General features: G+C 44.4%; 1 protein-coding gene across 2 annotated transcripts in view; it reads left to right on the top strand.

Moving 5' to 3' along the window:
- Positions 1–22604, top strand: part of HLCS (holocarboxylase synthetase) — a 933637-nt gene that overhangs the window by 193248 nt on the left and 717785 nt on the right. For both annotated transcript variants that reach the window (XM_086935401.1, XM_086935400.1), the window contains exon 4: positions 1498–2459. In XM_086935401.1, coding sequence (XP_086791527.1) covers positions 1498–2459 — 962 coding nt within the window. The remainder of the gene's footprint in view (positions 1–1497; positions 2460–22604) is intronic.

Here is a 22604-nt window from a genome sequence, read left to right as displayed (position 1 = left end):
GTCTTTTTAGGAACCTTGTAAGGATGCAAATCAGTTTAGTTCCTTTTGTTTTGACATGGGTTTTGCAGCACTTTAGTGATGGGGATGCTACTATTCCGTCCTCAGGCTAAAAACAAATGTCCCTAATTTTCTCGAGAACACACCGAGCAAGCTATGAGACGTTCAAGTCCCGGCAACGAGCCAGAATTCAAATAGACGTTGGTCTCAACCTAAGCACGGGACACTATTTTTATCCTAAAGGGCAAGCAGAAGCCCCGTTGTCCAAACAGTGCTCTGATTCGGGGGCGAGGCCTGAGACGTGGCAGCAATCAATTTGTTCGTGATTGGGGGACATATAGCCTCACATTAAACAAAGGGTGACAGTTCCTGCCCCCGACTTGATATATTGGTCCACCTACATACCACTAGTGAATACTAGGGTAGTTGATCTGGAGAGATTGTTTTCCTCTAACAACCCACAAATGAAATAGATTTAATTGTGGGGAGAAATACTACAAACCAATTCTTAGCCTGAAGAAGGTGGAAAGCATTATATACCACTGTTGTCATTATTTTTACTATCGTTGGTGTATTTTAATGATTTATACCAAGTTGTGTTTAAAAAAAAAATAGGTTTGAGGGAACATCTGGTAACCCTTAGGTTGTTGAACAGAATTAGAAGTTTTATATGTGAAGTATACTTCTAAGCGCTTAGATGAGATTGGTTCCGCAAGTGCTCATCTGTTTTTTAATTCAATTTATTTGTGTATATGTTTGTTAGTTTATTGTGCAACTTGTGAGCATATTTTTTTTTTTATTGTATGTGTTTTTCCCCAATGTATATGTATTTTGGTAACGCCGGATAAATTTAATGTGTGTGGACACACACTTTTTATGTATGTCATAAGACTTTGGAATACATTTATGTGGTCTTACACTTTCAATATATAATACAAATAAAATAAGTGACCCTTTTTTTTTACATTGGCTCTTGAGTTCCCATTGGTGCTATATTGAAGTGGGCGTGAGTGGTGAACGATTGCTAAAGGTGATTGGTGTACTGTATGCATACAAAGAGAACACAAGGGGATTTTCTGTTATAAGCTTAAAAACAAATGTTGCCATCAATCTAAAAACAAACTTTGGTTAAAATGCCAAAATATCTTTTGACCTCAAAAACCACAAATCACCATAGGAGCCCTAGCATTGAAGGGAACTACTTTGTGATTGAATATGCTCTTGCCAAAGTCAAAGTACACATATATAAGAAGATTCTTGTATTTTGAAAGCATTTTGTGGGTATCCAGGCTTAGATGAAAAGAAATATGATGTAAGTCACTTGAAGTAATGCCTCATCCTTTATTTGTCCATGTAGTGCTGCCTTCTTATAGAGTTGGCAGAGAGAAAAACTTGAATTTTAATAAAAAGTATATGTAAGTGTGTAATCACTGGCATTGCATAAAATTCTTTTAGAAAATGACAAAACTCATTTTGTTACTTTGTTTTTCCTTTACCCAGCAGTACACCTTCAAGAGCCATCCACCAAGGATCTACTGCTAACTGCGGAGCGAGTAAGTGCACAAGAAAACCCCATATCGGAGTTGGCCTCAAGTGATCCTCTAGAAAAGGCCACTGCACCACAGGCCAAAGTCACAGGCTCTGAGGGCGCAACAAACCCAGCAGACCCAGGAGTGCCTGCCAAACGTGAGGCGAGTGAACAACACCCAGAAGACAATGCTGACCTAGAAGATGAGGCGAGCAAGGTGGGCGACCTTCAACACCTGCATCTCTCTAGCTGCCATGAGTGCCTAGAGCTGGAAAGTTGCACCATCGAGTCTGTGAAGTATGCATCTGCAGAAAACATTCCAGATCTTCCAGATGACTATAGTGGCAACGACGAGAACTCGGGGGATGAGTGTTGTCAAGTTAAAGAGACCAAAAGAGCAAACACAAGTGGCAAGCCCCCCAATGTCTTGATCTATGTTGGCTCCGATCCGAAGACCACAAAAACAAGATTTGAGAATGTGAAATCTGTCCTCATGGAATGTATTGATGCAGAAAGCTACGTGATCTACCCGCTGCCTGAGGACCACGTTCTTAAAACTCCTTGGTTGGATAACACCTTGTTACTGGTTATCAACACTGAGGAATCCATTTCCAAGGATGTTCACAAGGAGTTTATGGCCTACCTGAGCAAAGGAGGCAAGATATTCAGCCTTTCATCGTCATTCACTCTCGGCAATGCCACAGTAAACCCAAAACTCGTCCTGAAGGAATCCATCCAGTCTCTTGTTTTTACAAAGGCTGACAGCACTGAAGTAACTCTAAATGTGCTGACAAGTGGTAATATTTTTGACACCTTGGCTTGTGGAACAGACATGAACGTGAAGACCTGGGGCTACCTTAAAAATACAGATAAAGATGCAATGATTATACACCATTCTCATGGAGAAAATGGAGGAGAAGCCATTCTGTGTCAGGTAATGTCTATACTTTTTTGTTGAGAATGATGCTTAGCAAATTAATTACAACAGGGAACCCATTCTCAAATGGATTTGGATGCTTGCTGCACACATCATTCTTGAAACCATGATTATCTCTGAGGTACTGTTCTACTCACCATTTGAGGGAGTGAAAAGCAATGACTCAGGAGTTCCTCTGTTTCCTGCTATGCTAACATTTTATCAAAAGAGAGTGCTCTCCTGTGTTTTCTTCACCTCCATAGGATTTGGAAAGTATGCGTACAAGTACAAACCATCAACTCGGCATTGCCCTTTTTAAATCTGAAACAAAAGTTTAAAAAGACGTACAAAAGACGTACACATTATTTCCACTCTTAGCGTACACAGTTGTTCAAAGTTGCATGTTGTTTATTCAATAGCAGGTGCTGGGGGTATGCAAAATCTCACATCCTTTGGTGAATAACCATTGCTGCTCCTTATGAAGTAGTGGAAACACACTTGGTTATTAAAAGATAGTACAATGCTCTGTTGGTGAGGTGCCAAGGTGGATACATACTCGCAAGGAAGGAACAACCCCCTGGACTACAATGCTTATACCAGGAACATACAGAAGAGCCCAGCAATATGCTGAGTCGGAGGACATGACCAGGTATTCAAATGGGCGAGAGTTCTTGACAAATTAAGTCTTGTGTGCATATCTCTGCAGGGAGCTCCTATGCTGTAATAGATAGTCTCTTGATCTCTGTGATACTAATGTTAAGATGATGTTCATTCTCCTCTCTAGTGGGTGACTACAGAATCCGCTTACCTCGAGGCCCCATGGAGCTATGAACTACAAATGAGCAGTGTTGGTCTAGATATCCATCTTCCTTGCATGTGAGTGTGTACCAACCTTTGGCATTTCAGCAACAGAGCATTGTGCTATCTTTTTTGGCTGTACAGAAAAAAAGTAATTCTCTTCCCTTCATGGGAGTCTTCCCCCATGCCGGAGGAAGCATACGATTTTTGCTGTCCCTCACCTCCAGGTTTTTCCTGGCGCTGAAAGACAGTAAAAAAATGTCTACATGTCCCGCCCTTCTAAATTGGATGGGCAGACATGTAGCCATTTCTCTAATGGCCCTTACTTCTCTGGGCCGTCAGTGTAGTCTCCAACGTGGCAAAACACACAGTCCGCCTGCATATAGCACTGTGTTGGTGGGACGGGAACTCTGTTGACACTGCAACAGAGTTCCTTTCCCGCCAACATATAAATCGCGTCCCTAGTCTCCTCTCCACATTATTATCAAGGCACCGTATAAGACTGACAAAATGGAAACACTTTATGAATAAGAAAATGTGCCCTGTATTTAAAATCTTACTAGATCGAGAGTCTCTTGTCTGATACCGAGCGAGAACAAGTGTCTTTTTTTTCAAATCTTTATTTATAACTTTGTATCAGCATCTACAAAGCCAATAATTCTAACTGATCACTATCCTAACTGGTACAATGGGTCTCTGAAAAGAAAAGAATATCAACACAAGACAAAGGGAAAGGTAAAAAGTTAAATTGAGCATTCTATACACATTGGGCACAAATCACATGGAGACATGCAATGACATGGCAACATCTCGGGGGTACTATTCGGCTTCATCATACATATAAAGAGAACACCCCTACCAAAAATAGCCCAGTCAGCTCGCTGAATCCTCATCAGTCACCTGCAATAGATAATAAATAGTCCCTCAGCAGTTGCCATTTATCTCTGGGCCTAGAAGTAATTGGTTGTAGAGAGGCATATAATTCAGAAGAGGTGCCACAATAAAATACATCTTTTAACCATGCCGCCTTTGCAGGTGGTGTGGAAGCACCCCAGTGTAGTGAGATTAATAGAGCAGTAGCAGTGAAGTGACGTATTCCCAATGGCTAATTACTAGCGAGAATGGGGTCACCCAAGAAGTCTAAAGGACCTGGGTCATAATTGGTATGGAAAAAAGTGGTCCTAGATCATAGTTTAAGTTATCAATCAATGAAAAAACATCAATTATTTGATCAACATATGCGGTTACTACCTGCAAAAGAAAGAGAGAACCAAATGCATTTGCATATATCAAACAGTACCTATGGTAAAGTGTTTTTTAGCCAAAGAAAGTACAGAAAATTATTTCATGACAGTTTTTTTCATTATCAAAATTATGTTTAAATACAATTTTCAGTTTATTCACCTTGTTACAGCCAAGTGGTGAATGAAGAGAGTGTTAAGAGGATGTTTGTGGAAAGAAACAGAAGTATAGGGGGAAAAATTCAAAAATAGATCAATTTCAATCATTTGATAAGCCAAGCCGAGATTAGACTTGTTGATGGTGGAGGCCTGCCCATGATGTTGGTTAGAACCAAAATATTATTCCTTTTCAACAGAGCACAGTGAGTTCATCATCTGTGAGATTTCCAAAACTGCAGGGGGTGGTAGGAGAACAGCAGCGGGGTGCAGGCCCACGTTGGGTGGTAAGCGCCAACGTTTCGACCCTTGCGCTATAGGGGTGAGTCTACTCCTCAGCTATGGGTCTTTCTCAGGACGGGGGAAGGAGGACCTATAAAGATTTCAAGAGAATGGAGAGCCCACGGCAGGACGGTGGGCCACCGTTTAGTGGTTAGCCCAGGATATTCAAGGTCTCCATGAGTAATTCAATATACAAGAATAATTTTGATAGTGGTAGTCAATCCCAAATAGCCGCTGTCAAGTCTAGCGGTCAGAGCATTTGAGAAAGGGAAGGCGCGTGAGTCACCGTATCCTCTGAGTTTTCATTAGGTCCGTAGTCACTGGCACTGACTGAGCCCCGCCAGTGACTATGGACCTAATGAAAACTCAGAGGATACTGTGACTGTTATATGTATGTTATATGGCATAACTGACACTAGTAGGTTTTGCTTTAGTGTTCTATTGTATATAAGCACAGACAAGCACACGTATGCCCATGTGCTTCCCTCTGCTTGTAAGCCATAGCACATTAAAGCCAGACCATCGAGCTTTGCTAGTGGTCCGGTTTTGTTTTTGACCATTCATGCACAAAAGCATTGACAAGGCCTATTGTTCTGCCAATGCTGGTTTCTTGCATTGTGTTATTCTCTTTGGTGGTTAGGTGAGGGTCTTGGCATTAGGCTGTTAAGAAGTACGCTTGATCTGTGTTCCTTTTGTCCCTCCTATTTTTAAGTCTGGCATAGCGAAAGCAGCGCATGCGCTGCTCTCGCTATTGCGAGTACCTTTTGGAATCAATTCTGCGAAGGGTTTGCGTGCACGCGTCTGCATGGACAAACATGGCTGCTCTTGCCATTTGTACATAGCAGACAGCATGCGTGTGTCCGTCAGACTGGGGACAGTCCGACGCCATCTTGCGAAGCTTTCGTTGTCATAGCAACGAAAATTCAGCTTCGCGTGTGCTTTGCTTTTATTTTTGCTGTCAGTTCCCCCGGGTCACAAGCAGGCATCCACTTCTGTCTTTTTGCAGCGATCAGCTGTCCTGACAGAAGTGGATGCCTGCTTGTGCCCCGGGGGAACTGACAGCAAAAACACACAGGCATCCACTTGTTAACAGGTTACAGAGAGCTAGACGGTGCACATTCCTGAAGTCCAGCTCATACCTTATAGCATTAACTTCACTGTGCCCGTCCGGGCGCCGCTCACGTTAAATGATTTTCGCCCTCATGTTCACGAGAAGAACGCTGGCATAGGGCTCAGTACTTCTCTTACTGACTGAGGGCAAAAGTCCAAAGCTGTATTTTTACTTTCCAACACAATGAAGAGGTCTTTCTTAGAACCTCAATAACTTGCTTTCAATGTTCACGTCAGTTCCATAAACAGACAGCTGCCAGCCCTGTAGACACACAACGCTGAATATTACGTCCTCCAGCAGGCCGACATGCAGGTATGTCACCCTTAGATGGCTCAATGATTTTAGCAGAACATATGCCTTTCCCTGCCAAGCTAACACCAGTCCCAACAGAGGCACCTCTCAATTTAATGCACATAAATTGATAACAATGCACAACTTAACATAACACAACACAGCACAGCAAAACATAAGCTAACACAGGATAACATAAAATGACACAAAGAACAGTAATTTAACATAACGTAACATAACATGACATTGATTTACAAAGCACATATTCACCTCAAGGGGCTTGGTGGCGCTGAAACAACATATTCTAATCTGCTTCCTAACACAATGGTCAAAGACTCTGTGGGAATATCGTTTTGTCGGCTCTCTGCGTTCATATAACCAAACCAAGCCAATGACAATGTACACAAAACGAAGACTCACCTTGCAGCCCCATTCTGTTGTAGATCACAGGTGCGGACCCCAAGCGACAGCCATACTAGCTGTGAGAAATAAGCGAGGTGTTGTAGACGTGATTATGCTCCATTGACTCATTCTTTATTCTCTGCTGCTGGGGACCCTTTCTTCAAAACATCGGAGGCACAGATCTGGCAAAAAACACAGAGAGCGCGAGAACGACGCCAACCCTCTCTTGCCGGCGCGCTGTATCCAACAATCCGCTGCGCCCCTCAGAGCTTCCCCGCATCCCAGGACTCCCATCACCTGCTGCACGCTGTAATTAAGAGAAAGTGCAGCGCGGCGACTGCCTGTTGCATGTTTCAGTCATACAGGGCGGAAGCAGGGCTGTCTTTAGTGCTGAAAAACCCTACATGAAATGTTAATGAGCACACAGGCGCATACATCAGGCGCGCAGCCCCTGAGGACAGCCCCCCATGTGCCGTCTGAGGCAAGCACGATGGGAAACAGGAAGCAATCACCTCGGGTTCACCCTCCCCGTCGGTTAACTGTGTCAGATCAATAAAATCGGATTGGAAGGATAACACATAATCTCAGGAATCAAACAGACCCCGCCGGTATCGACCATGCAGGCGAGGACACGCGCACGTACACCCAAGTGCATAACACATATTACGTTCAACAGCCTGAGTTAACCTGAAAAGTTGTCGTCTAACCTCCTGTTTTCAGACACCATAGGTAAGAAGTCATAATTTTTCCAGTGTTCTTTTTTTGGGGGCTTTCTCCCATGCTTTTGAGCTGCCAGTGTCCTGGTTAAGGCGTGCTTAGTGAGAATGGGAGGAGAGAGAAGCAAAGCTTACCACAAGGAAATTGCGTATCATCTGCACTCGGAGAGGCATCCTCCCCCTACCCCTGCGCGAGCAAAAGCTGCCTCCTTCACAGAATTTAGGAATGCGAAGGGAGGACTCCAAGGGGCCTAGTCAGACAAGCCTTTCTCGATCAATTAGCTTGCAGCCATTACTTGCGACCCGGGGTCACCCAACATAAGAGTGTACTGGGTGTGCCTTCAGGGGGCATCAGGCGAAAATACATTTCACAAACATTTTGTAAACAAGACAGATCAGAGGGCCTGGGTGCTGCAGTGTCTCCACTCAGGAGTCAGTCCTGTTCCGCTGAAAATTAATGCACCCTGCATTTGAAGTGTCAGCAGTCTTGGGTTTGCAACCTTTCAAAGCGTGGGGTACACCCTACTCTATGTCTAGAAGTCTCTCTCACATTCTCTACAAGCCGCTTATTGCCATTTCATACTTCTTTGATTCTGAAGTTTATAGCCCTCACGCACACTCTTTGTTTTAACTCGCAAACCTTCTTTGCATCTCATGACTGCTCTGAATGCAGTGATTAGCTTATATGGGACAGAAATCATTGGGTTCTCACCCTGTGCCCGCCCAAACATGGGCGCCAGCCTGAAAAGAAAGTTAGGAATACTAGCAGGCCACGACATCGAAGGCGGTCATCCTTCATTATTAGTCAGAGCCACCGAAATATTAAAAATAATACGCCAATGTAAGAAAACTGTGCAAGTGCTTTTAGCCATACCTAAAGCAGCATTGGTTATTTGTTCAACAAACACCTTTTACAAATACGGAATTTAATGAATTCTTTTAATCGACAAGCAATTAAAATGCAATAGGTCTTGCCTTTTATTAAGTTAAAGCCATTTGCTTTGCAATACAATACCGTTAGCAAATCAAATGGCTTTAACTTAACCAAAGGCAAGACCTGTTGCATTTTCAAAGCTTGTTCTTTTCTGCCCTCTGTTCCTATTAAGGAGCTGTATTACAGTGGTAGGATGTTTTCACAAGCTGCGAATAGAATATTTGTTGAACAAATCCTTGGGAATTGTGTTGTTATATTTATCAAAGATTAGCCCTTCTATGAGGCTCTAATGGTGTATCTGGTTTATGACCTTCGATTAATGAGTAATAAAAAGATTTATACATAAATGTGCACAGTTCAATTACATGCAAACCTAGGACTTTATTTAGAGTTTTGCAGAGCAGGAGATCTACGAAAAAATGGCGGTGTCCCGTCTGCTGCATTTAGAGTGCATTGACATTGATGGACTCGTAATATGGCAGGCGGGACATCAGCAACATTTTGGCAGATGTCCCATATCTGCATATCTCTAAACAAGGTCCTTGCACTCTTAAATCCCACAGTACGTTTTTAGGGACAACAGAAAACACCACCTTATACCCCATAAAAACTTTTGAGCAGTTTTGCAAGGTATATTCTCCAGAAGGTGTAAACGCATTGAGGTTTTCCAATAGCATGTGCGTGAATCTGGATGGTAAGTATGCTGGTTCTATCCCTCCACTCAATCCCATTCCAGCTGGCAACAAAAAAAACGAGAACGTTCCAAAATACAAAATATTCCTTCTCCAACTAGTCATTTAAGATAAAGTCAGACAATTCAAGATTGAAACACTCAAAACATGTCCATGGGCAAAATCCACAGAGCATCCATGGCACTTCTGTAACTTGCCACCAAACACTATACATAGCTGCCAAGGTTTCAGATTGCTATGTGTGACATTTTTATAACGTCAGTGTAATTATGAGTGACATTCCAACATCTATGAGTGACACTTTCTCCCGAACAAAATCAAGCAATGAAGATGAGGGAAACATATAAATATTAGGAAATTACACCCATTTGGAGTTCTGGACTTTTTGGTTCCGTCCAGAGGTGTCAGGGATAACACCCGAAGACCCCGGAGTTCTACCTGTCTCGGTGCACAAATAAACAGAAACACGGGCTTCTCGATGGTGGCGTCAAAGATCAAAGGTTTATTACTGCAGGGACACAGAAGTCACAGAAACTACACACGGGCAGTATCTAGGAGCCTGTTCGATTTGTACAAGAAGGGTTGCTCCTTATATACTAAATATTAGCCTTCAGGCGAATTCTTCACAGTGTTAGTACATTCCCAAACCTTTGTGTCCTAAACAATAAATATTTGGCGTTGCACAGGAATCGTCGATAATATCTGATGTCAAACATTACGAAGAGGGGTTCCCACTATTCCATCACAATCCCATGTCAACATTTCATTCAAGAGCCGGACCGCCTCATCGTAAATTTCGTTACCTCCCCCTAATAAAGGCCCAGAAGGAAAGGAGCAGAGCCAGGTGCAGAAGATAGAAAAGCAGGATAAGAGATGTTTGTGGGTCGTAAATGGGCAAGGCTACCAGCTTCGGCCGCCTAATCATGATCAGGCCAACGAACACGAGAACCAGTATAGCAGGACTGGCCTCAGGCAGAGGAGGTAGCCTTTGTCGAGTCATGCAGCCACAGCATGTTCTGTTCTAAGGTGCACGTGTCACTAGAGAGGTGAATCGCCGGCTAAGCCTACGTGTCCTTAATCGAAATGAAGTAATCAGAGGTCATTGCGTGTCCATTGTCTATGTGAGGGCAAGAAACACAAAATGTCTGCCATGATCTAAGATGGATGCCATGGGTAGATTGGAAATGTGTTTGTAACAGGAGTACTCTTGCTCGTAGCATAGCGAAAACACCAGCATATGCTAAATGGATCATTTGCGGTTCGCTGATACCAAAATTATGTATTTACGACAATGTTGAAAAACACGGGCAAAAATCGTCACGGAACCTCAGACCCTCCTTTTGCCCTTACATAGGCAATTACTCAGTCTATGTCAGAGTCTAACTCTATGCTCATCAAGTCAGTGACATGCTGTTGTATCATCATCCTTTCTCGCGCCTTTTCTCCAAACGCAGGTGGTTTTCTGAAACAGGTTGCAGCACAGAGACTACACAGAGCTGGACCACACTGGATAATCAGGCAGCATGAGAATAGGAATACTAAGATGACACCAATGACCATCAGAACCTTCCATCCCCACGCTGATATCAGAGTCCAAAACCACTCCATGAAGGACCAGTTTCCCTTGTCTACGTGTATAGAGTCGGAAATCTTGTGTAGCTTAGAGATCGCCTCATAGACAGTTGGAGCGTTATTGGGAATAAAAACACAGCAGCTCGATTGGATCATTCTGCATACCCCACCTCGATCTGCAAGTATCACGTCTAGAACCATACGGTTCTGTAACGTCATGAGTCGATCCGCCTGAAGCTCAGCTGTCAAGTTGCTAAGGGCACCAGCAGTTTCGGTAATAGTAGATTCAACTACCCGTGTTAGCTGACGTATGTTTCTACTATTGGCCATAGGCCCCCAGAACGGAAGGAAACCTTTGAAGAAGTCTCCAGCTTCCTGACCAGCGGTATCTTCCTTGCTGAAGACACCTCTTGCTACTCTGGTCTTGTGATAGTCTGAAGAAGCAGTGTACGTTGGAGGCAACAGTCGAGCAATATAACATGAACCTGAAAAGTCAGCAGGCAACCATGTATACGCTCTGTCTTGACAGATGAAGTAGGTACCCCTAGCAGTAAGGAAGGCAGGGGAAGAGTTAGACGGAAATACATAAGTCTCAACGCACTCACTCCTCCCTAGCTGAGCTCTCGGATTTCTCCCATTTCCTTGCAAACAGACTTGACCTCGGTGAGGTACGACCCAGATTGGAGTAGAGCTTTTACGTTTGCTTTCTCCCAAACTAAGGCGATACTCTGTAGCGTTCCAACTCAAATATACTCGTAATTCGTCTCTAGGGTAAGATGGAGTATTATTGACGTCCTTGATCATGTCAATAATTCCCTGGACTAAAGCTTTGTTGGCAGAGTTATATTTAGTGGAACGTGGTGGACGCGGAGGATAGGTTTCAAGGGCATACGCAAAAATGGTCTGAAGGGCCTGAAATGATCCATTATAGCTAAAAGGCAAAACCAGGTAGGGAATGCCTTTATCCATAGTGTGGGGTATCAAGCCACACACCCAGCAGTCTGTAGTGTTAACTACCAGTTGGTGTTGGTGCAAGAGCTGTACGAAAGTGTTATTGATAAATTCTGAGCGTCGAGCTTGCTCATGTTCAGGAAACGAGTGAAAAGAGTGCATAGAAGAAACAGTAGAAGTAGCAGGATCAAGGGGAGGTACTGTAGTTACTGGCATAAAAATCAAATTCACACCAAAGACGATTCCACCCACCAACGTTATCAAAACAATTAAAAATGTAATGGCACATTGCATCAGAAAACATTTGCTATGAAGAATTCTGTAAAGTCTGTTTCTGCAAACATAAATCACATTTTCTCGTTGCAGCGCAGGAAGCTCCATCTTCTACAATCCGCTCGCGACCACTGATGATGTGTACGTAGATGAAAATGCCTCTATCAGCCCTGGGAGTTCCCAGAACTAACAGAAAGATCGACCTTGTGTCTGACCCCTGCAGATTCAACTAGGCACACAGCCATGACCCTACGGCTACCCAGACGGCAAGGCAATTTCAAAACAATAAAACAATAGCAAACTTCCTGGCTGGAGGCAAAGTGTCAAAATTTCAAATGTGTAAAATTAGGCAGTTTCCTGCTTTATTTGTCCATATTGCGAGACCGTAAATTGTATCTCAGTTTTGCAGGAGCTGTTTGATCTGGAAACAGTGTATTATCAGCAGAGGTTGCAATGTTCAAGTTCGCAGATGGCAAAGTTTCTTCTGATGCAGAGGGCAAGTGTTCAGGAGTCAAAGAAGTAGTTTCAGGGGGAGAGCCAGAGTTCGATGTGTCAGTTATCAGTTCGGCATCGCTGAAAGGGATAAACCTGGGTGTTCGCTCAAACTCAGAGGCACCAATTCCCTTCTTTACCCAGTTATCATAAGGAAGTGGCAGGGGCACACGTTTGACGTGCGTCGTGTGTATCCAGTTTTTGCGGCCGGCCACACGAATAGCAGTTCTCGTCGCCAGCAGCACTTGATAGGGGCCGACAAATCTGGGTTGAAGATTCTTCGTCCTCGCAAAGTTGCGCACAACAATGTGGTCCCCTGGTTTCAGCTGATGACCTGGACTCTCCGGTGGCTTTGGCAATGCATCGAAAACCTGTTGGTGAATAAGACTCAATTTAGCAGTCAAGTCGTAAAGGTAATCAATCAACATTGGATATTCCAGAGAACAGAATTCTTTTGGCCTTGGCACTCCCCAAATGTTAGCGGGACGACCAAAAACTATCTCATAAGGACTAAGCCCTACTCTAGAATGTACAGTCGCTCTCGTGGATAACAAAGCCAAGGGTAGTGCGTCTGGCCAGGACAAACCCGTGGATGCCTGTATTTTAGCAAGTTTCAGCTTGAGGGTGCCATTGTAACCCTCAACTAAACCAGCAGACTGGGGATGGTTTGCACTGTGAAATTTCTGTTTGATCCCTAAACCGGCACACACACTCTGCATAACTTTCCCTACAAACTCACTTCCGTTATCTGACCATACAATCCGTGGCATTCCAAACCTAGGGAAATATTGCTTGAGAAGGATTTTGGCAGTTGATAGGGCAGTGTTGTCCTTCAGTGGATATGCTTCGATCCATCTGGAGAAAGCACAAACTACCACCAGGACGTATTTTAGGTTATTGCAACGATCCATGTGAATGAAGTCTAACTGAATCACTTCAAAGGGGCAAGAGGGAGGAGCGAAGTGACCCAGCAGGCGTGGGGACTCCCTTGCCAGGATTATGCATCAGGCATACCATACAATTTTTCACCACTCTCTCTGCACATTTACTAATCCCATCATTCTTCCAGACTGGAGCCAACATCTTACAGATTCCTTTAGAACTAATGTGCGCTGCTCCATGCGCCATCGTAACCACTGCAAGCACGTACGCATCAGGCAACATCCAACGCTGTTGTTCCGACAAATCAATCCAACATCCACTCGAGTCCAATTTACCCGTACTCTCTTTCCATGCACACTTTTCCTCCTCAGTCGCCTCTTTCTGAATCTCTTTCACACTTTCCACTGTATCCTAACACATTCCAGACTCGGAAATCCATCTAGCGGACGTAGCAACATACATTCTACTCATCATATTTCTAGCTGTCTGTTTAGCGGTCTCGTCAGCAAAAGCATTCCCACGACCAACATCATCCGTGATTGCTTTATGAGCACTGCATTTCACAATCGCAACTTCAGTCGGCAAGGTTAGAGATTCCAACAAGTCGTTAACTAGCTGACCATGTTGAATCTTAGTCGCATGGGACGTAATGAAACCTCTTTCTTTCCACAAACGGCCAAAACTATGGGCCACGCCAAATGCGTACTGACTATCTGTGAACACATTCACTCTCTTTCCCTTTGCTAAAACACACGCTCTCGTTAGAGCGATTAATTCTGCAGCTTGGGCAGAATTCTGACTCACTCTTGCAGTCTCCACAATTGTACTCAAAGTCGTTACTGCATAAGCAGCAGTCACATCACCATTCTCCAATTTAAAGCATGACCCATCAACATACAACGTGCCATCTGGATCTGACAACGGAGTGTCTTTTAAATCAATTCGTCCTTTTGTCTCCTCCTCGGTTCTGAAACAGCAATCATGGGGTTCGGAATCGCTCGACTCTTGATTAGCCGGCAACAATGTTGCTGGATTCAATACATTGCATCTTTTGATCTGTACATGACTAGCTAATAATGTCAGCTCGTAGCCAGATAATCTAGCACTGGTAAGGTGTTGCGTCTTGGTTCGGTTCATGAGTGTATCCACAGCATGAGGAACCATGACCACTAGCATGTTGTTCATCACCAAACCAGCAGATTGTCGAATGGAAGCCGCAGCTGCCGCTGTAGCTCTCAAACAACTAGGCAACGCTCTAGCTACCGGATCTAATGTTGATGAAAAATACGCACAAGGGCGTTGTTTATCACCAAATCTCTGTGTCAGAACACTCAACGCGCAACCTTCTCTCTCGTGAACATAGAGCGTGAATGGCTTACTGTAATCGGGTGTACCCAATACAGGAGCTGAACATAGTGCATTTCGTAACTCAGAAAAACTCTCCTGACATTCAGCAGACCATGGCACCGGACTCGGAACATTTTTCCCAGTCAAAGCTACCAATGGTTTTGCCAAAAGAGAAAAATTTGGGATCCACTGCCTACAGTACGAGGTAATACCTAAAAAGGCACGTACTTCTCTCTGTGTGCGGGGAACACTCATCTGCGTAATTGCTTTTATTCTCTCTGGGGTCAACTTCCTTCCCTCCTTTGACAAGAGATGACCTAGGTAGGTCACTTCTTGGCAGCAGTATTGCATTTTCGAAGGTGACACCTTGTGATTCAAATTAGACAAATGATGCAATAACGAAATTGTAGCTGCTTTGCAAGTTTCCTTGTCATCAGCAGCCACCAGAAGGTCATCTACATACTGCACTAGAGCAGAACCTGGAGGAAGTACAAAAGAATCTAACTGACTTTTTAATGCCTGACTGTAAATGGATGGACTCTCACAATAGCCTTGTGGAGCACGTTTAAACCTGAAGCTTCGACCTCCTAGAGAGAAGCCGAAAATATCTCTGCTTTCCTCGGCTATCGGAATGCTGAAAAAGGCATTCTTCAAGTCAATAACTGAAAACCATGTAGCTGTGGCAGGAATCAACGTTAACAATGCAGTAATGTCTGGAACCACAGGAAACTGCGGAACCACAATTTTATTAACCTCTCTGAGATCGATAACAAACCTATACACTGGAGGCTTTGAAGGATCGGTACGTTTCAAAATTGGTAATACAGGACTGTTACAGACATTTCCTCTAGTTTCTTCAACCACGCCTTTCTTAATCAAATCTTGCACAATCAATAAGAGTGCACGTTCACCTTCACTAGAGATTCTGTATTGAGGAATTTGTGGAAATTTGACATTTGCTTTCAAAGTGACTACATATGGTGGTATTTCCAAAAGGCCTACATCGTTAGGACCAGTTGCCCAAAGAGTATCAGGGAGTGAACGCAGCTCTGGCCGGAGTGCATCCATTGACAAGTACATTGGAGAGGTGATTCGTTTACCCAACGTAAGCTGTACTCCTTCTGGAGAACAGTACAGTGTCGCATATAGGCGTTTTAACAAGTCTAAACCAAGCAGATTTTCATTACAACCTGTCGTCAAAATCAGGGGTGCTTTCAATTGACACGGTCCAACAGAAATAGACAAAGGACCAGATACAGGGTTGTAAACAGGGGTGCCTGAAAAACCTACAGAAACATTTGTTAAGCCGGACAAAGGTGCGCCAGGGAGTTTCGCATGAATGATAGAACTTTTTGCGGCACCAGTATCCAACAGAAACGGTTCGACTACACCTGATGTTGCTACTGCGAGATAAGGCCCACTCTGATCCACTGGAACTGATACTACTCCCTCTCTCTGTCCATGGCTGTCCTAGTACTCATTTTGTTGAAATCCCTCATCATTTTCACAATAGTCTTCAACATGATACTGTTGCGACCTATTCTGTTGAGCAGACTGATCAAAGTGATTGGAAGGGCGATCGTTCGTTTGTGGAGGCATAGCACCTCGTCCTCGACCCCTAGAATTTTGCACAAAACCACCACGACCTCTTTGAGCTGCTGCAGCGTTATTCTGCGCTAAGACTGGACACTCATTCTTATAATGACCCTCTTTCTTACAATACGCACATTGATTCCACTGGTATTGCGGTCTCTGAGAACCATAATCTGTCCTTTGATATGACCCTTGCTGTGTATTGGTCTGATTCATGCGAGGCGGATATGCCTGTTGCAGAAGAACTTTAGTCTTTAAATCTTTCGTTTTCTTATCTGATTTCTCTTTCTCGTCTTTATCCCTATTTTCATAATACTGTGCAGTTGCAAGTATTTGCGCAGTTGTAGAAACAGCCCACGCACTCTCGGAATCTTTCAATTTATTGCAGAGCTCTGGTAGCAGATTGTGTACAAATTTATTGACAAACAATCTCTGTCCTCCTTCTGTGCTCATATCCTGACCACTGTGATCTACAAAAGTCTCTTCGAACCTCGTGAAAAAGTCGGAGACACTTTCGTCCTTCTTCTGCCTGCATGCGGACAACTTGTCCCAGTTAACGCGCAATGCTGGCATCAGAGTCTTCATTAAGTCGATTATCCTACCTGGAAGATTAGCAATTAGAGGTTCGGGCTTGGAACCACCTATTTGCTGACCATCTGCTGCTATGATAGCTGCCCAATCACCACCTAGGGCAACTGGATGATTCTCTTTACGAATTTTAGCCCAAATTGGTTGCGGAACTACATTCCCAAATAACATGTCAATGTCCGCTAGATTCATCACACAAGCCTCAACTGTCTGTGCTAATTCCTTATAGTATCCGGGAGGATTCTTACGCGGATCTGGCAAGGCCTGTTTCACTGCTAACACTTCGGCTCGCTTCCACGGAATGTGTATCCACACTCTTTGGAATTGCGCCGGAGCGGCAACCACACCATTGACAGCATCAGCTTGTACAGCTTCGCGCCAAATTGGAGGAACCTCTCTCATTGGATATTGGCGATTCTGCTTCGTACTACTCTTCTCTAACTCCCTTGGTGAACGGAGTGATGGATCATTCCTATAACTTAAAATTAGTTCCATCGCTTCTTTTATATTTTGACCTACTATCATACCTGCAGCAAACTCTTTCTGAACCTTAATTAATTCTTCTAAATTCGATTCAGAGTCTTCTTCTTCTAATTCCTCTCGTAAAAGAGAGCACTTCTCGTCGAACACATATTGTTGTGTTGGTTCATTCCACTGCATAAATGTATCTAATACATCTCTAGTACTATATCTCCTACTCTTCGAAATCCATCTGAGAGCCGTGGAATCTAAGATTCCCCGTTCCTCAGTACTTGGGAGCTGACTACGTCTCTGTACAGAGTCAGAAGTAGGAGTCTTAATTAAAGTTTTATAGAAGGGAGACAGAATGTTAGAGACAGAATCAGTGATTCTTCGACGAACAGAAAGCGGAGTCATAATACTAGCAGATGTAGAAAACACAGTAGCAGTTGGAACAGATAGGACAGGGACAGTAGGAGTATCAGGTAAGGTAGCTTGTGAAACAGTGGGTGTAAGCGATACACATATAGGCAAAGCAGTCGGCAACCCAGGAAGAGGGGGTGCCGAAGGAACATTAACATTGACCACAGGAGGTACAGGAGCTTGATTCTGAGGGGCAGGAGCAGGAATACCAGGTTGTCCAGCAACCGGCAATTGAACATTCGGTACAGGCGGAGCCGTAGCACCCTGTGCATACGGTGGGGGTGACCGTAACAAGTAAGACAACAGAGGATCATTTTCGGGGTCCTCTACTATCTTAGTTGTACTCGATGGCAAGGCAGGGTAACACTTGTCTATCGCTAAATTACGCTCTCTAGTAGCCACCTCTATTGCCTTCTCAGACTCGTTGACTTGCAGCTGCTTAGCAGCCTGTTCTAAAGTCAATTCTTGCTCTTTCTGTTCTTTCTTCAACCTTTTAATTTCTCTTTGTTTAGATTCTTTTCGCCAGTAACGGAAAGAATCAAACATTGCCGGCCGGGCTTTCTTTTTAAACAATTTCACTTCTAAATTGTCAAGGACTTCAGGTTCAAAACTACCATGCAGTGGCCAACTAAGGACACCGTCTTTTTCCGTATATCGGACCCATACCTCATTATAAGATATAGGACCCACACCGTGTTTACAATAAAGATCATATAGAGGAGTTCCAATCGAAGGAACCAGACATGAGTCCTCCAACCGGGAATCACTGTTGCAACCAAAACACGACAAAAACATACAATTTTTCCGACTTACCATTTTGTAATCCGGAACACAGAACGAACAAACACAAACAAAAATGTGCACTCGAACCAAGAACTTAGGCCTACCAAAAGCGAACCAATGTATCGATACCCAAACTAAACCAATAGATTATCGTAACCAGAACAACCAGTGATAATCTTACGAAACCAAACCAAACCAAGAACTAAAAGGATTTTAACAACCCTTACGAAGTAACCAACTAGCAACCACTAAATACTTAACTGAGGCACTGAAGACGTCACCAAGGAGAAACCCGTCACGTCTCGCCGTACTAAGGACTGCACCTCGGGTCCAAGACAGGGCGACGGTCAAGTCAACGGACCACTGCAGCCGTCCTGAACGGGAACCCTCGTGGAAGAGAACGTCGGGCCACTTTTGCGATATGCCGGGATCGATGAAGTGGGGCGCCTCCCTCAGGAATCTTCACACGAAGCTTCTCGAACTCTTCAGGCTTTTGGACCGGTACCGAATGACGTCGCCCCACATTGGGCGCCAATTGGAGTTCTGGACTTTTTGGTTCCGTCCAGAGGTGTCAGGGATAACACCCGAAGACCCCGGAGTTCTACCTGTCTCGGTGCACAAATAAACAGAAACACGGGCTTCTCGATGGTGGCGTCAAAGACCAAAGGTTTATTACTGCAGGGACACAGAAGTCACAGAAACTACACACGGGCAGTATCTAGGAGCCTGTTCGATTTGTACAAGAAGGGTTGCTCCTTATATACTAAATATTAGCCTTCAGGCGAATTCTTCACAGTGTTAGTACATTCCCAAACCTTTGTGTCCTAAACAATAAATATTTGGCGTTGCACAGGAATCGTCGATAATATCTGATGTCAAACATTACGAAGAGGGGTTCCCACTATTCCATCACAATCCCATGTCAACATTTCATTCAAGAGCCGGACCGCCTCATCGTAAATTTCGTTACCTCCCCCTAATAAAGGCCCAGAAGGAAAGGAGCAGAGCCAGGTGCAGAAGATAGAAAAGCAGGATAAGAGATGTTTGTGGGTCGTAAATGGGCAAGGCTACCAGCTTCGGCCGCCTAATCATGATCAGGCCAACGAACACGAGAACCAGTATAGCAGGACTGGCCTCAGGCAGAGGAGGTAGCCTTTGTCGAGTCATGCAGCCACAGCATGTTCTGTTCTAAGGTGCACGTGTCACTAGAGAGGTGAATCGCCGGCTAAGCCTACGTGTCCTTAATTGAAATGAAGTAATCAGAGGTCATTGCGTGTCCATTGTCTATGTGAGGGCAAGAAACACAAAATGTCTGCCATGATCTAAGATGGATGCCATGGATAGATTGGAAATGTGTTTGTAACAGGAGTACTCTTGCTCGTAGCATAGCGAAAACACCAGGATATGCTAAATGGATCATTTGCGGTTCGCTGATACCAAAATTATGTATTTACGACAATGTTGAAAAACACGGGCAAAAATCGTCACACACGGGCAAAAATCGTCACGGAACCTCACATTAGAGCAACAAGAAACTCTAAGAAGATGTTAAAATTACCGGAAAGCACCGGAAATGGAAGGGCACACACATAGCTACGGTTCACAATTCGGCCGCAAAGTGTAATTTTTTTTTCTCCAAAAAGACACATTAAGCAATTTAATAAAAAGTCAATTCACTGATTAAAGTACTACGCCACCAGCTATTATTAACCTCATCAGAGACCAGGAAAGTGTTGCATTTATGGAGCAGCTGCAGTTGCAGCGCGAATACCTTTGGCAGTCACACTAACCTCTTACGTTTTCAAAAAGTATCCCTTAAAGAAATAAGTCATTGGTTAGCAGAGGTGGGATGCAGAGACGTTTTCTGAGCTAGCTTTATACCGAAATTGGTTTCCCATAGAAGTTTTTGGGGAAAACTTGTACAAATGGGACACTTGCTAAAAAATGTTAAAGCGATTTAAGAGGGACATTAAAGTTTATTCTGTAGTGGATTCACACAGAGGCAATGGGGTTGTTCAAGTTGGAGGGGGTCGCTACGTTATATCGAGTGTTTGACTCACAGCAGAAGGGCCGTCAAGTAAATGAGATATCTGATGACTGATGTTCTCAAATTCAATAATGTGATATTATTACAGGGGGCTGGTCACACCATAACAGACTGCTATTGCAACACGTAAACCCACAGAAAACCTCCACCCACCCTTCGTACCCACGCCGAAAGGCCGACATACATCCAGGCATTAAAGTGAACGTGGGTGTCCTCATCTTGGGAGGGGGGAGGCTGTGCGCGCGCAATGTGTGAGTGTAGAGGTGGCAATGATCCCTCTGTAACTTAGTTATGAGTGACGACTGCGACTGGTCAATACTGCACTCCTGCTGCCCCCAGCCACGATGTGCACTTTGCCTGTCTTCATCCGGACCAGCCAGGCAGCTGCTGGCCACTCGAGTCAGTCTCGGGACTCTCCTCTGCCCCCGGCGGCGTGGCCGCTGGCGCTCGCAATCCTGGTGGTGGGCCTGGCAGAGCTGACTGTCGCCGGCACACCTGCTGAGGTGCAGCCTGCAGTGTTTTGCGGGGCGCAGCCGGCCCCCCACCCGCCGCAATCAATCATTTTTCATGTCCCCTCTTGCCGCCGCGGGCGGCCAGCCATTGGGGCATGAGAGAAAGTCCAAGTCTCCTGCTTGCTGCGATTCTCCCGCCGCTTCTGCCTACTTCCTCCAACGGCATGACGGCACACTTTACCGCCGGCACATCCGGATATTATCCTGGCCCTCATGGTGCCACGCCGGTGATTCAGCAGTACTATCGCGTCTGCTTGCTAAGAGAGGGCAGCCCCTCCCTCCCCCTGCAGTGTGTGAGTAAGGACCGAGCTGCCGCCGCCACATTCAGTTTCCAGGGCAATAGCAGGCAGCTGAGCCTGCTGGGCAGAGTGAAGTTACATTGTAGCGCTCTCAGCCACTCCACAGAGGCTGAGAGCAGTTAACTATTTAGGAACTCTGACTCAGGCAGGCAGCAGCATGTCTCGAGCAGCAGTCAGAGCCCGGGCACTGGTGCCGCTGGTGGCGCGCCTGTTACTGGTTGCAAAATGCGTGACAATGCATTTCAGTGCGGTGATGCGGATCACCGCACTGAAATGCGTGAGTGTCACACCTGTTGCGTGACGCTTGGCAGGACTGCCTATAACAAAGCACTTGTAATGAGGTAAAAACCTTGTAATGTTTTAAATGCTTCTTCCAAACCAACCAATGTTAAATTCGTAATTTAGCTTATTGTACTCTTGAACCAGATCATTTGTGTGCTCTTTTTAGACACTTCCAGTTGTATTAGTTGATCACTTTGGGGACAATTCTCATAGGCATTTCTTAATGTGTGAAGTAGTACTACAATAATACTACTAGAAGTACTCCTAAATGCTTTAACGAATTACTCAACTCCCTAAAAGTCCAGCTCCCTATTAGTAAAGGTGCCAAGAGGGCAGAGCCCTTACAGTTTGTAATAACTGTGTGCAAATCTTCTCGGAATATTCCCACTTTACATTTTTTGTTGGCAATTCACAAAGGCATACTTGAGAACGTGAAGTAGTACTGCTGGGATATTACGTCACATACTCACAAATGCCTTTGTGAATTGTGTTGTGGAGTGCTGGGGTTTTCAGTTACCTCTTTTCCTTAAATATTTAAACCATTACCATCGGGAACAGACAGCAGTCTGAGAAGTGTAACAGGTCACTGGTTAGTGTTCAGTCTGCTCAAAAGTCTGATATACATCGAGCTAAGATGCTACAGCAACTATGCTTAATTATATGCACCTTTTAAAGGTAAAAATACCGCACATGTCATTGCTTTGTTCCTGTCACCAGGCTTTTTGTTGATGATGTATTAGAGAAAAATTGTGTGTTGTAGGGTTTTATGTACAGTGCAACGGGTTATCACGATGCTAGGAGACCAAGAAAAGTTAGGTGAAGTAGGCCTATGGGTAGAGTATTGCAAGCACTTATAGATGGAGTGAGGGTATCGAATTCTGAAAAGCACATAGTACGCTCTTCGCATGCACTATTTTGTTGGACTGCATTGCATTGAATAAATCCTTCTGCCTATACAGTTCTCACTGCACGTTTAGTTGCTTCTAGGTGTCATTGTGCACACGGATGTCAGTAAGTGATGGAGAATAATTTACTTA

This window comes from Lissotriton vulgaris, chromosome 8 (assembly GCF_964263255.1).
Source record: "Lissotriton vulgaris chromosome 8, aLisVul1.2, whole genome shotgun sequence".
Classification (NCBI taxonomy): domain Eukaryota; kingdom Metazoa; phylum Chordata; class Amphibia; order Caudata; family Salamandridae; genus Lissotriton; species Lissotriton vulgaris.
This window is presented reverse-complemented; position numbering and strand designations above follow the sequence as displayed.